The following is a 15,957-nucleotide window of genomic DNA, read 5'->3' on the forward strand; positions in this document are numbered from 1 at the left end:
CCCTCACCCAGGCTACCGTCTTCACCAAACTGGACCTCCGGAGTGCCTACCATCTGGTCCGTATCCGAGAGGGCGATGAATGGAAGACCGCCTTCAAGACTCCCAGGGGTCATTACGAGTACCTGGTGATGCCGTTCGGCCTCACCAACGCTCCGGCGGTATTCCAGGCGCTCATGAACAACGTCCTCCGTGACATGCTCGAGGAGTTTGTGGTGGTATACCTGGACGACATCCTCATCTTCTCCAAGACCCTCGAGGAACACGTCCAGCATGTCCGCCGTGTGCTGGAGCGCCTCCTCCACAATCGGCTCTTCGTTAAGGCAGAGAAGTGCCGTTTCCACTCCGACTCCGTCGATTACCTAGGCTTCATCGTGGAGAGCGGCCTGACCCGAGCTGACCCTCGCAAGATCCGGGCCGTGGAGGAGTGGCCGGAACCCACCTCTCGGAAGGAGCTACAGAGCTTCCTCGGGTTCGCAAACTTCTACCGGAGATTCATCCGGAACTACAGCCAGGTGGCGGAACCACTTACCAGGCTAACCTCTCCCTCCCTGCCATTTGACTGGTCTCCAGCGGCCTGCGCTGCGTTCCGTTCCCTCAAGAAGAGGTTCACCACCGCCCCGGTCTTGCTCCACCCAGACCCCAAGAGGCAGTTCATTGTGGAGGTGGACGCCTCGGATACTGGACTAGGGGCTATCTTGTCTCAGCGGTCGGCGACGGACCAGAAGGTCCATCCGTGCGCTTTCTACTCACGTCGTTTCCTTCCTGCCGAGAGGAACTATGACATTGGCAATCGGGAGCTGCTGGCGGTAGTGGCTGCCTTGGAGGAGTGGCGTCATTGGCTGGAGGGGGCCGAGGAACCGTTCACCATTTGGACGGACCATAAGAACTTGACGTACATCCGTGCATCCAAGCGCCTCAACGGCCGGCAGGCAAGGTGGGCCAGCTTCCTCAGTCGGTTCGACTTCTCGCTGACCTTTCGCCCTGGGTCCCGCAACATGAAGGCCAACTCTCTGTCCCGGTTACACTCCAAGGGGGCTCCAACCACTGAGGATCCGACTCCCATCCTCCCAGAGGCCAGGGTGATGGGAGTGGTCACCTTGGGCATCGAAACCGTGGTCAGGCGTGCCCTACGTTTCCATCCCACTCCCAGCAACGTACCCGTTCGTCGCCTCTTCGTCCCCGACTCAGTCCGGTCCCGGGTTCTCCAATGGGGCCATACCAGCCGTTTTGCCAGCCACCCCGGCGTTCATCGCACTTACTCCTTCCTGGCTCGTCGATTCTGGTGGCCCACCATGAGGAACGACGTCAAGGAGTTTGTTTTGGCCTGCGCGGTCTGCGCCCGCAGCAAGGCCTCCCACCAGGCACCCTCCGGGCTATTACAGCCACTTCCCATTCCGAGCCGCCCTTGGTCCCATGTGGCGTTGGACTTCGTCACGGGTCTTCCTTCGTCCCAGGGAAACACGTGCCTTCTGACTGTGGTGGATCGGTTCAGCAAGGGAGTTCACCTCGTGGCCCTTCCCAAGCTTCCCTCGGCTTCCGAGACTGCAGACCTCCTGACAAGCCACGTGTTCCGCCTCCATGGTTTTCCCCAGGACGTCGTCTCGGACCGGGGTCCCCAGTTCACTTCCCAGGTATGGCGGGCCTTTTGCAAGGGATTGGGGGCAACTGTCAGTCTTTCGTCTGGTTATCATCCCCAGACTAAAGGACAAACAGAGAGGATGAACAAGAGCGTGGAGTCTGCTCTCCGTTGTGTTGCCGCCGAGAGACCCGCTTCCTGGAGCCGGTTCCTCCCCTGGGTCGAGTACGCCATCAACTCCCTGGTCAGTTCCGCCACCGGCCTCTCGTCATTTGCGGTATCCCTGGGCTACCAACCCCCTCTTTTCCCTGCACAGGAGTCGGAAGTGGCAGTTCCCTCCGTGCAGGATCATCTCGACCGGTGTCGTCAGGTCTGGGAGATCACCAGGACTGCGCTGCTCCGGTCATCGGAGAGCGCCAGTCGTGGAGCTGACCGACGCCGGATCCCTGCGCCGACGTACCACCCTGGGCAGAGGGTATGGTTGTCCGCCAAGGATCTTCCGCTTCGATCCTCGGCCAAGAAGCTTAACCCCCGGTTCGTCGGCCCTTTTGAGATCCAGAAGGTGCTCAGTCCCGCGGCGGTGAGTCTTAAGCTTCCTGCGTCCATGCGCATTCACCCTGTTTTCCATGTGTCCCGGGTTAAACCTGTCTCTCTCAGTCCCCTGATGCCTCCTGCTCCAGATCCGCCTCCTCCCGAGATGGTGGACGGACACCCCCAGTGGAAGGTCCGTCAGCTCATGGACGTCCGACGGCGGGGACGGGGGTTCCAGTACCTGGTGGACTGGGAGGGATACGGTCCGGAGGAACGGAGCTGGGTCTCCCGCCAGCTCATCATGGACCCCGCCCTGATCACCGACTTCCATCGGTCCCATCCGGGGAAGCCGAGGCCGGGCAGGTCGCCGGGTGGCTCCCGTGGAGGGGGGGGTACTGTGAGGACTGGTCCGATTCCGCACGCTTCAAGGTACCAATTACCTTCGCACACCTGAAGTGAGTTCTAATCAGCTCGGTGGAGCCCTTATATACTCTGGTGTTCCTAACGTTCTGTGTCGATTCGTTTTGGATTACCACTGGCTGCTGCTTGTTTCCTCCCGTGTTGTACCTCGTCTGTTTTTCTCCAGGATGTCTATGGAATTCGCCGCTGTTGCTTTTCTCTGCCATCCGTTGGATCTCTGCCTCATAGACCGCTTTGCGCAATTGCGCCTTGGTGAGTTTTGGAAAAAAAAATGTGGATACTCTGTTTTTCTCGCATTTTCCTGGACTCGGGACCTTTCTGTTTTTTGTGTGTTTGGGTAACACTGAAGAGGAGCCGCTTGTTGTTGTTACTGAATCAGCTAAACAATACTGGACTGCCTTGTATTCCGTTCGCTCGTCTTGTTGACATTATCTCTCTCTCTGTTTCCTTCCCGAGTGGATCGTCAAGTAGCTGCAGAGCCGCAGAGTCAGAGGCGCAACGCCACAGTGCCGTCTCTGCTCTGAAGACGAGCTGCAGAGCCGCAGACAACTCTGCCAAGAACATTTCTCCCCTTGTGCTTTTTGTTGTTTTCGCTCATTTCTGTTTTGTAAATAAATACGCCCTGGTTTTTGGCTAACTCTGAACTACCTGTCTGTGCCGTGCTGTTGGGGTTGTTTACAAACCATAACACATGTACAGTTGTCATGGAGCTATTTAATTCAAAATTATCTATTTTCTTTTTTTATACTTTTTTAATACTGCAAGGATTTTTTATTCAAAAGTATATAATATATATATCTTATGATGATGATATATATATATATATATATATATATATATTGTGGAAGACAGTATTATAAGATTCCATACTCTTGCATGGATAACTTCATATTTGATGGGGACATATTTCAGATTCAGTTTCAGATCATTTTATTGTAACAGTTTTAATTTAAATTTTTTTTATGTACATACATTCAGAAAAACGTATGATGCTTGTTTTTCCCGGCTCCTCGGCCATAGTCGATTTTTAGACAACAATACACAACAATCTATACAAATCATACAATACAATTGAAGGTAAAAAACAGTGGACAGTTTTTTTTTTTTTTTTTGTTTTAGATCCTACAGTATAAATAGCAGCAGTGTGTGTAATAAGTGTGGTTGTGTGGTGTGTAAGTCACTTTTGTGTGTATGCTCGTGTGATCATTTAGAGCAGGGGTGTCAAACTCATTTTCACAGAGGGCCACATCAGCATTATGGTTGCCCTCAAAGGGCCAAAGACCGTATAAATGTTAATGTAATGTAAAATAAATGTAGCTACACATTTACATATTGTTAAACATGGTGTTTCTGTATTTATTACTTATTCAAGTTATACATATTGCATATTCATTTGCATAAATGTAAAAATATATGTTAGCTTATGTTATTTTAACAAATAATTTTAGTTTATCAGAACCCCATATTACTCCACCAATCAATGATCAAACCATTCAAGTAAATAACAAAGAAGAATATCATCAAATACAAGCTATGACATTAAGTTTGTTCAAAACCTTTTTGTCACAGTCAAGAGGGGCAGAACTAACAACTGTGAGCTGCAAAGAACACGTGGGACAGATGTAGCAGATGTTACAAAAACAAATGGCTGCACACAACCTTGCAGAGGCCATACATCCAACTAATGGAAGATAGTTTAATTAACTTTAATTAGCAGATTGCAGAATGGGTACAGTACAGTACAGCTCAATACACACAATTGTTAAGGGGATGCAGACCAGAGAAAGACTTTCGACTTGTTTACATCAGGGTCCCCCATTTTCAATTCGTAAAGAAATTGCTATTATGTGTCTGCATGAACACACAACTGTAACTGTACTAAAAAATAACAAAATAAGGGTTGTCTCAATTCACAACTATATTGGTCAAGTTTTGGGTGGGACTTGTTTGCGTCCCTACAGCTTCTTATTCAATTGAGCGAGATGCTCGGTTATGTCACACAGCCAGTTTTCATCTGACAGTTCAGACAATATTTCTTCAACCCTTTGTTACCTATTCCGCCTGGATCTTTTTTGTATTTTGGGCTGTAAAATTGTCAAAGAATGTCTGAGGAGTAAGTGCTTTTGGCTTTTTTCCTTTGTTACCTCAGATGTTCAACATACATGTATGTGTAAGAATGTGTAATAACTAAGGCTGTCAAAGTTAAAGCTTTATTAATGCATTAACCCACAATTATTTTAACACTGCTATTTTTTAACCCAATATTAATGTAAAAAAATTTTTTTTTTTATTTATTTTTATTTTTTTTGCCTGAGCTCTTGGGGGGCCACATCAAATGACGTGGCGGGCCGGATTTGGCCCGCGGGCCGTGAGTTTGACACCTATGATTTAGAGTCTGTCTCTAGTCTGTTTTCCCGGTGGAAGTAGCTGTTCAGTGTTCTTTTGGATGTGGACCTGAGACCAGGGCCGGACTGGGGAAATAATTCATACCGGGAGATATAGCGCGAAATATAGCCCCAGTCAGGCCACTTTTTAAGCGGGGGTCTGGGGGTCCCCCACCAGGAAATTTTTTGTTACAAAGACTTAATTTCCTGCATTCTGGTGAATTTTAGTGCATGTGAATCACAAACTAATGAGCCAACAATTGCTTAGTACAATGTACTGTTATGGACCTCAAATAAAACTGTTGTGGCACTAGCAATGCTACTCTCTCCACCTTCAAAAAGAAAAAAGCAAGAGCACAACATATTTTTCTATTTACTATTATAATACAGTTAACCACTCTCCTGTAAGGGCCTTTCTTTTTCTTTGTTTTATCCCTCTCTCCTCCACCCTTTCTCTTTCTTCCACTGTCCATCTTGACATCAACGTTAATTGACTTTCGCTCTACTGTATCTCTCCCGAGTCCCTCACTACCTGGCTCATTGCCTGGCTGTTATTCTGCATCTGAGTGCCATCTGCCATTCCATTCGCCGCCTCCGCTGTCAATCAGTTGTATCGCCTGGTCCCGCCTCCACCAATCACAAGTGGCAGCACGGCTCCATTGTGTGTGTGAGAGAGAGAGTCAGATAGTGAAACTCTGTCGCAGACAGTGAAATCCTGGTTGTTCCCCACCCATCTAGGTTATCTAACTATCGCGCCGCGCCGCCGCCACAACTAGAAACAATGGCCTGACAAAAAAAAAAAAAAATTATAATTTTTTCTTTTTTAATCTGTGCAGGCCAGGCCACCGGGAAAACTCCCGGTGCTCCCGATGGCCAGTCCGGGCCTGCCTGAGACTGCGGTACCGTCTGACAGATGACATGAGCTCAAACAGTTTGTGGTTTGGGTGGCTGTTATCTTCTAATACAATTGTATGGCACTATTTCATTCCAAATGGTCTATTTTCTTAAACATTCCATTAAACTTTTGTTAATGTATTTTAAACCTTTAAAGCATGTTCTACACTGAACATTTTGTATACATGTGTTTTTTTTCTACCAAATTGTTCAATAAACCTAAAATGTCTTAGCAGCATCTACACATTACCCTCATTGAGAATGCTAGGATCTATAAAAAAATTATGCAAATGAGTAACATGTGCCCATTGATATTTACCTGGAATTCCATTCACTTACAGTATGTTCTGTCAATACCTACTGAGCTTTCTGTGTAAGTAAGTAAAGTTTATTTAGTATAGCACTTTTCACAGAGCAAGGTCACAAAGTGCTTCACACAAGAATACAATTATTTAATTTTCTTCTCCCATCCCAATTTTCGCTGTGCCAATTCTTCCCTCCCCTGTCTTGAACGTTGCTCGCATATGCCCCCCACTGGCCGGTTGTAGGGAGGATAGAAGCCTTGCATCACGTGTCCCCTCCGATACACGAGGAGGCAGCCTGTCACATCTTTTCACCTGCCAGCGCGGACTCTCATTGGCGAGGTGTAACATGTGGGAGGCTCACACTACCCCCGCCATTTCCTGTCTCTGCTGTGCAGGTGTCCCCCAACCGACCTGTAGGAGTCGCTGTCCACAACGTCCAGATTACGACCCATCGACTTCCACCCGCTAACTCTGCCAATTGAGTTAGTATGGCGGCCGGCCCAAGCCGGAGGCAACGCCGACAGCCGGATTCGAACCTGGTGTCTCTTGCGTTGGTGACGAGCGCAATGTCCTCTGCGCCACCCAGCCGCCTTACAAGAATACAATTATTATAATTTTTTTTAATAATAATAATACAAAAAAAACACACAAAATTATACTAGAAAGAATATATACTAGACAGCATGAGGCAAGACAACGGCCAGTTTGAACAAATGAATGCTGTGTGTGTATGCTGAAGCTAAAGGTGTCATGTTACCACATATTGGACCATGACAGGCTGTTAGTGACATCACACATGCAACTCAGATTTCAAGGAAGTACAAAGAAGCTCTCCAGTGGAAGAATGTGAAAAGGGAACTCTGATGACAAGTTATGCACAAATAAGAATAGGTACAGTCAAAGTCATGCCTTCATGAGGAATTAACCATAAAAAAACATGTTTCTGAGTGGAGGGGATCTTTAAAAATATAGTATGTATATTTATTTTACAATCTGCACCGATGGCTGCCTTTCTGATCGCTCCGTCGAGACTGTGCTTTCTTTTGTTAATTTTTATAGTATTAGGAGTTTTATTTGCACCAGCTATTGGTGCATTATATGTGTATGACCGTCAGTCAATCATTGACATTGGATTAAGGAAAACTTACCGATTGGATTGCTCTCTGGATCGGATCGCTGAACAGCAGCAATGGCCCGCCGAGATCCTTTGTTATGGCCATGGCCAAGACCAGGAGAAGCCGCCGCGAAGACGTGGAAAGAGAGCCGGAGTCCGAAACAGACTGAGGTCCAAACGACACAGAACCACATTGCCCAGCATATTGTTGGCCAATGTGCAATCGATAGGAAATAAACTGGACGACATCAGAGCACGGATCCAATTCCAGAGGGACATTCGGGATTGTAACGTCCTCTGTTTCACAGAAACTTGGCTGAGTCCAGATGTCCCGAATCACGCAATAGAACCGGCAGACCACTTCTTCGTTCTCCGCAAGGACCGGACGGCAGAAGAGTCACTAAAGAAGAAAGGAGGCGGCATTGCCTTCATGATAAACAAGGAGTGGTGCGATTTAGGCAACGCAAAGGAACTGTCTAACCACTGCTCCCCAGACCTGGAGTTTATCACGATAAAATGTCGACCCTTCTTCCTCCCAAGAGAGTTAACGTCCATCATCCTCATCGGAGTGTACATTCCACCACACGCGAACACTGGGGTCGCACTTTCAAAACTTCACAACGAGGTAAACAAACAACAGATAGCTAGCGTTGACGCTGCCATTCTGGTTCTGGGCGATTTCAACAGCGCGCGTCTTAAAAAGGTGTTGCCGAATTTCTATCAGCATGTGACCTGTCCCACCAGAGGCGAGAACATATTAGACCATGTATACTCACAATTTAAGAATGGGTACAGGTAGAGCTGCCGCGGTATTGATGTTTTCCTTACCGCACAGATTTGCAAAATATTTCCTACCGCCGCGGTTATTACCGCACGCACAAAAAAAAAAAAAAAAAAGTTTGAATGCATTTTTAATTTTAGTAGTAGTCTACTTTTTATAGCATATAGCCTGCCTCTAGTCTAAATGTCGATCTTTAGAGGATGACTTTGCAGCATGAATATTGTTTGGGATTCGGCAAGCACGCATTAGTTATTGAAAGTGAAACACGGATTCGAAGTTTCCCCTCTGGTCGTGCGCCGTTCACTCGGTGTCGCGGGCAGGGGTGGTTAACCCCCCGACCCTTCTTATTATTATTACTATAAAGTTACTACTTTATAATAAAGGCATTCGTTTTGTGGCATTACCATTATATAGTTATACGTTCAATAACATCAGCGTATTTACCGGACCATCTCAGTTCCTTTCTTTGCTCAGAGCGTGCTGAGTTGTCCCATTCTGCGGTCTGTTAATAAAGTTTTCAATCAGACAAGTGTATAGAACGAAGGGCTTTTATTATAACATTCGTTGCAGACAGTAAAATCATTATGTCTCGTTTACTACTCCTGAGGAGCGATGGTAGTCCACTCCGGCGGGGAGCTAAAGCTAACGTTATTAGCCGTATTGTGATGAGCTCTGATCAATGGCTGACATTCAGGATGTAAAAAACTGCAGGACGCTCCCAACGTGTGACGCGTCTCTCTTCTGACCAATCAGTGGTCTGCAATGTTTCACGTGACTTTTCTGGTACCCAATAGGGTCGCTTGGAACCTCGATAGAGGAGTAGGGTATATCTGCAGAGCCGCAAGCCCAACGAGAGGAGGGTACTTCATTATTATTATTATAAAAAACAGCGGTGATGCGGTATTCAGCCTACTCTGCGGTGGCCGTGATGTAACAGCGATACCGCGGTAATGCGGTAATCGCGGCAGCTCTAGGTACAGGTCACAGGCTCTTAGCCCATTCGGTAAGTCCGATCACGCCGCCATTTTTCTTTTGCCAAAGTATAAACAAAGTCTCAAGCGAACGCCGGTGGTCTCGCGAGAGGTTAAGCGTTGGACCGTGACGTCAGGGGAGGCACTCCAAGCTGCACTTGAATGCACAGACTGGAGGGTATTCCGTGATAACACAGCCAATATTAACGAATACACTGAAACGGTGCTTGACTTTGTCTGTACTCTGGTAGAAGAAACAATCCCCTCTACCACAATTAGAATCTACCCAAATCAAAAGCCCTGGGTAGATAAATCCGTCCGTGAGGCACTGAAAGTGCGCACATCAGCATACAACACAGGGCTGGTGACAGGCAACATGGAAGAACACAAGACGGCAAGATACAACGTCAGGAGAGCAGTAATAGAGGCAAAACGGCGTTACAGGGATAAAGTTGAACTTCAGTTTGAACAGGCTGACTCTAGAGGCATGTGGCAGGGCCTCAGAACAATGACAGATTACAAAGGCACCCCCCTCAAACTGAACAGTGACATCTCCTTAGCAAATTATCTCAATTCCTTCTATGCGAGGTTTGAGGCTGTGAATAACAACACCAGCCTACAAACCACGGCAATGGGGGGGGGGGGGGGGGGGGGGTCTGCTGATGGAGACTCAGTGTTCAGGGTAACAGAGCATGAGGTGAGACGGATCTTTAAAAAAGTTTATATCAGGAAGGCAGCAGGACCAGACGGCATCCCCGGCCGCGTCCTAAAAGTCTGTGCCGACCAACTGGCCCCGGTATTCACTGACATCTTCAACCTGTCCTTGGAACAGGCTGTCATCCCCACCTGTCTGAAGAAGTCCACCATCATCCCTGTACCCAAAAAATCTACGCCCGCTTGCCTCAACGACTACCGCCCTGTAGCCCTCACCTCCATAGCCATGAAGTGCTTTGAGAAGCTAGTGAAGGGCTACATCTGTTCCTCCCTCCCCATCAACCTGGACCCCCTGCAATTTGCATATCGCCCCAACAGGTCATCCATCACGCTCAACATAGGGGCCCCCCAGGGCTGTGTTCTGAGCCCCCTCCTCTACTCCCTGTACACACATGACTGCGTGGCACAGCGGAACAACAACACAATCATCAAATTTGCTGATGACACAGTAGTGGTGGGCCTGATCTCTGCCAACGACGAGAGGGCCTACCTGGAATAGGTAGAGAATCTGTCACAGTGGTGTCAGGAGAACTGCCTCTCCCTGAACGTCAGCAAAACAAAAGAGATGATTGTGGACTTCAGGAGGTCGGGGGTCAAGGACTACAGCCCCCTCAGCATCGACGGGGCACCGGTTGAGAGAGTGAACAGTTTCAAGTACCTCGGAGTCCACATATCCGAGGACTTGACATGGACCACACACATTGACAGTGTTGTGAAGAAGGCACGACAACGCCTCTACTTCCTCAGGCTCCTAAGGAAGTTCCAAGTCAGTCAGAAGATCCTTAGGAACTTCTACTCATGTACAATAGAGAGCATCCTGACTGGCAACATCACCTCCTGGTTTGGGAATAGCACTGCACAAGACCGTAGCAGACTACAAAGAGTGACACGTTCAGCCGAACGCACAATTGGAGGGGGGCTTCCCACCCTCCAGAACATTTACAACAAGCGGTGCAGGGGGAAGGCTAAGAGAATTATTAACGACTCGAGCCACCCGAACAACTGCCTCTTTGAACTGCTGCGGTCAGGCAAGCGATACCGGAGTCTTAAGGCGAGCACAGAAAGACTCAGAAGAAGCTTCTATCCCCAGGCCATCAGGCTGCTAAACGAACAATAAACACTATGCAACAACCATCAAATGCACACAGCACACACACCCACACGCACACACTCACTTAAACCACACAAACACACTTTATATTTATTGATAAAGGATTTGCACTACAACTCGTACACCCACTGTAAATTGTACCTAAATTGCACCTCATCCCATTTCTGCCTTGCACTATATAGTATTGTATTAGTACACTGCACAGTATTGTATATTATATGGTAACTCAGTTACGTCTATTCTGCATCGAACATTGTACATATGTCTATACTGAACACTGTGACCTCATTTCTTTTTACTTCTAATTTACATGCTATACTATGTTATTTTATTTCATACTTATCTTGTCTTGCACAGTCTCTGGAGCGTAACAGTAAGAAGCATTTTGTATAAAAGTATTCTGTACTTCTGTATGACAACTATTAAAGAAACTTGAAACTTGAAACTTGATTGTGGATGACGGTATAGTAAAAATGCATCCATATCTTTGCATGGATCCATGACGGTATACCTTCCAGGCCCAGCCCTATGGTATACTGTATTAATCTCATTATGAATAATCAGCAGCTCCCCTCACCATTGACCCCAGCACAAGAAGGAAAAGGGTTTGACCTTTGACATTTCCGGGGGCCTCCTACTGTGACCTATGGGGGCCCCAGCCGCCGCTTAGACACAAGCAAAGCTGTTCGGACGAGACGTCAACTCTCCCTCTCTCTCTCGCGCTCTCTCTCCTGCCATTTGCTAATAAGCATGTTTGCAGTTTAAATATAGCCAGCTACCCCCTAATTATTTCTAGCCTCAATGCTGAAGCCATGTGTCGTCACATGGAGTGCTGTTGGAGAGTGCTGTCCCAGTGGGATGTTGCACATGTACCAACAAGACACATGGGACTAAGACACTGCTGCTGTCCGCTAGACACGCATGTTGTTGACAGCATACCAGTATGTACTGTGAATGCATGAGAGGTGCAAAGTATAGTTTACAACAAAGTGTGCTTTTCAACACCTTTTTTTGTGTTCATTCATCATTCACCCTTTATGTAGATCCTCGTTTTCAACAATGCAGAGATAACAATAGGCGGAAAGCGATAAAAAAATAACAAAGAAATAACAGAATAAAGATAAAGGCACACAATTACATTAAAAAACATTAAGATGTAAAAGCACATTTAAAAGAAAATTCCACTGTCACCAGGGAGTCAATATTTGTTTATAGTTTTTATTTTTGTTCACACACACACACACACACACGTTAAAATGGTTGGAAACATGTAAAAGGCAGAGACTTTGCGTTCCACTCTCAGGTCCTCCCAAGTCGCTTGGGGCAAAACATTTTTTTGTCAGTTTCTGTCACCCGACCTCGTCCTTTGTTATAGCAACCGCACGTCTCCAAAATAATCCACCACCCCATAGATTCCACAGGTATTCTCCAGTAATGGGCTTGGCTAGGGAGGGGAGGGGAGGGACAGTATCAGGGTGTGAGAGGAGGAGAGAGCGGAGACGGGAGTCTGCAGTGTGGCGGCGCTGCTCCTGGGTGGCAGCCTTGCCTTGCATGGTATGGTGGGTGGGGCTTTAGTGGGTAGCTCTGATGTCATCCTTCCTCATTCTCCCTCTCTCTCCCCGCTCCTCGGGCTTTAGCCCGCAGGTAGTTTTGTTGCTGTCAGTTCTTCTTGTGGCACAGCCCTCCCCTTGCATGTCAGCGGGTGTGTGCGTGTGTGGGTGTGTGTGTGTGTGACTTCTGTGTTGTGTAACTTTTTATTTGCTACACACACACACACACACACACACACACACACACACACACACACACACACACACACACACACACACGCACACACACACACACACACACACACACACACACACACACACACACACACACACACACACACACAGGCTCCTCCCCGTCCCTCTCATTTCCTCTGTGACATGAACTTTGGAAGGCAATGAGTCGTGGGTTGTGTCCCTGCCAGAGAATTCCTGAGTGATTATTCTTTTGCCTCCTGAAGGTGGACAACCCTTTCCCCTCTCTCTCTCTCTCTCTCTCTCTCTCTCTTCCTCTCTCTCTCTCTTTCTCTCTCTCTCTCTCTCTCTCTCTCTCTCTCTCTCTCTCTCTCTCTCGCTCTCTCTCTCTCTCCTCTCTCTCTCTCTCCCTCTCTCTCTCTCCAGGACAATCTAAACGTCTTCCTCAAGGCCTGCGGGACACTAGGACTAAAGGAAGCACAGCTCTTCCACTCGGGAGACCTTCAAGACCTGTCCACCAGAGTCACAGTGAAGTAAGTTGTCCTTATACTGTTAGCTCCAATTAACTGTGGATAACAACGCAGCTAATGGCCGCACGTTTGATTGCTGTCCGCTGTAACAGGACTTCTTTTGACACAACTGTCACTGAGCACGCTGTCCACCATGTAGACACGGCAAGGGATGAGCGCGTGTGTGTGTGTGTGTGTGTGTGTTTCTGAACCCTAGGGTTTAAATTTAACTTGTTGACTGTGTTTGAGAGCACGTGGCTCCTCGTGTGAAGCCTCTCTCTCATACCGGAGATATAGGTTTCTATTAGGGGTCAACAGAAGACATGTCGGCGGCCCCTATTCACAGTTTCACTTATTCCCGTCTTGCCCGGACACCTGTCATGGCGAGGGGTGTGTGTGTGTGTGTGCGTGTGTGCGTGTGTGCGTGTGTGTGTGTGTGTGTGTGTGTGCGTGCGTGTGCGCGCGCACGCGCGCGCGCGTGTGTGTGTGTGTGTGTGTGTGTGCGTGCGTGTGTGTATGTGTGTGTGTGTGGGTGGTGGGTAGGGGTGTAACGATGTGACCTCACAGCGATTAATTTCGATTACGATTATTCAGGCAACGATTCAATGCATCATGAAATCTCTTCATTTGACCACGATTCGATACGATTCGATTCGATTCATTTTCGATTCATTTTCTATCAGTTAATTCCCCAAAACATTTTGAATACACAAATGTGGCTGGGGGAACTGATTCACTCAGCATGAATGGACTATAGGTAAATACAAAATATATATATATATATATATATATATATATATATATATATATATATATATATATATATATATATATATATATATATATATATATATATATATATATATATATATATATATATATATATATATATATATATATATATATATATATATATATATATATATATATATATATATATATATTTCTTTTTTGTAATTTAGATTATAATCGATTCTAACATATTCAAATCGATCGCAGTTGAAACGTCACATTAGAATCGATGCTTTTCGATTAATCGATGCATCGTTACACCCCTAGTGGTGGGAGGGATCAAACAGTGGAACCACACATGGTAATGGAGCGGAGAGGAAGTGCGGAGAAGGATCAGTGTGCGGCAGAAGGATGGTGTTCCACCGGCGGAACGGTAATAACCAGCCAGAGTCACTTCCCTGTGTTGTCGCCGCTTAAGCAAATCATGCCCTCTGAATAAACAATGTAATATAGCCACAGCGAGCCGTTGATTCTCCAGTTCTGAAACAAAAATGTGTGTTTGTCTTGTGTGAGAGAAAGGAGGAAGACGAGATGACATAATGTGGGTTTGCACATGCGTGTGTGTGTGTGTGTGTGTGTGTGTGTTAGTGTGTCTGTCTGTGTGTGTGCGTGCCAGTGGCGTCGTTAGCCCTGGGCTTCCGGGGCTTTAGCCCCGGATGTTTTTCTCCTAGCCCCGGATCTGAAAAAAAAAAAAAAAAAAAATTACATTTTTTTTTTTTTTTTTTTGATGGCAGCATCCCCATTGTCTGTGCTGAATGTTTGTTAGTGTTCGGTATTTTTCTTTGGTTTTTAGTACTTTTAAACATCGATTTTTAGCAAGTAGTAGTTTTCATTTGATCCTATAAAATGTTTTCATTCACCGATTTGTGGACTTTTTTTTTAGTGTCTTGAAAGGTGCATTATAAATCAAATGCATTATTATTATTATCATCCAGGAGGGAAAAGACACTTTGGATAGTAGGGACTGCATCTCTGCCTGTCCTGGCCAGGAAACACTTTCCAACTGTGATCTCCTCTGGCAGTAGTTGGATATTGTAATGTGTGGCGAGGGGTTGCAGCAATTCCACTGAGAGAAACTGGTCTGAGGCTGGATAACATGCCTGTATGCCTCTCATACGTTGTTCTCCAACTCATGAGAACCTGCTCTCAAGCTCTTGCAGCATTCTGTCAAGGACTGGATAGAACAGTCTCTGTCTCAGCTGATCTCCATGAGGTCTGAGCTTGTGCCACAAGATGACTCAACTACATACTCATCCATCCTTTTCTGCTTCCTCCTTTGGCTGGTAGTATGTCCTGTCATACATGTCCACTGCCATCTCTGAGGTGCGATAACCTTTGAGTGTGTCCTGCACTGTGCTTTTAAATAGTACAGATAGGTATTGAAGATGTGCACTTTAACACAGCAGCACCTGGAGCCATCCATACCCATGTCCAGTGTCCACTGACAAAGACATGCTCATGATACTGTGATAAACTATAATAAGCTTTAATCGAACCCTGGTTAATTTCCTCGGATAGTCCGGTTGGTTTGGGGTGGTGTGAAAGCTCATTTACTCTTGCAAGTGAACCCTGCTGCGGTTCATTTGAGATGTGAATGCAAAGCGGACCAAAGGCAGGAAAAGACCCCAAAATCTAATATTTTTTTTATGAGAAGACTGAAACATTATGTATATAATTTTTTCGATTGCTTAAGCACGATTTTGAAAACAGGGCCCGGTGTTTCAAAACACTACACACAATTAGCACAACCACACACACAATTATCAGAACACCTCAGATCCTTTGCTAAATTAAACACAAACTATACACTAATTTATAAAAACTACATTTTGTTACCATATGAAACACAATTCTGTTTGAACCAGTTACACACTGCTGTGCTTAACCTAAAACACATTTAGCAATTCTACTTCTCAGTGATTAGAGTAAGTGAAGTACACAGAGAATGTGCAAATATACAATAAATTCACCAAACACTACACAAGACCAATGCTGTAGACCAGGGGTGTCAAACTCATTTTCACAGAGGGCCACATCAGCATTATGGTTGCCCTCAAAGGGCCAAAGACCGTATAAATGTTAATGTAATGTAAAATAAATGTAGCTACTCATT

General features: G+C 46.3%; 1 protein-coding gene across 1 annotated transcript in view; it reads left to right on the top strand.

Annotated features, from left to right (window-relative positions):
- The window catches only part of LOC311228487 (LIM domain only protein 7-like), a 185,702-nt gene that overhangs the window by 81,334 nt on the left and 88,411 nt on the right, over positions 1-15,957 (top strand). The window contains 1 exon segment of the mRNA XM_084314390.1: positions 12,970-13,076. Coding sequence (XP_084170516.1) covers positions 12,970-13,076 — 107 coding nt within the window.

This window comes from Notolepis coatsorum, assembly GCF_963971535.1.
Source record: "Notolepis coatsorum genome assembly, chromosome: 5".
NCBI classification, from domain to species: domain Eukaryota; kingdom Metazoa; phylum Chordata; class Actinopteri; order Aulopiformes; family Paralepididae; genus Notolepis; species Notolepis coatsorum.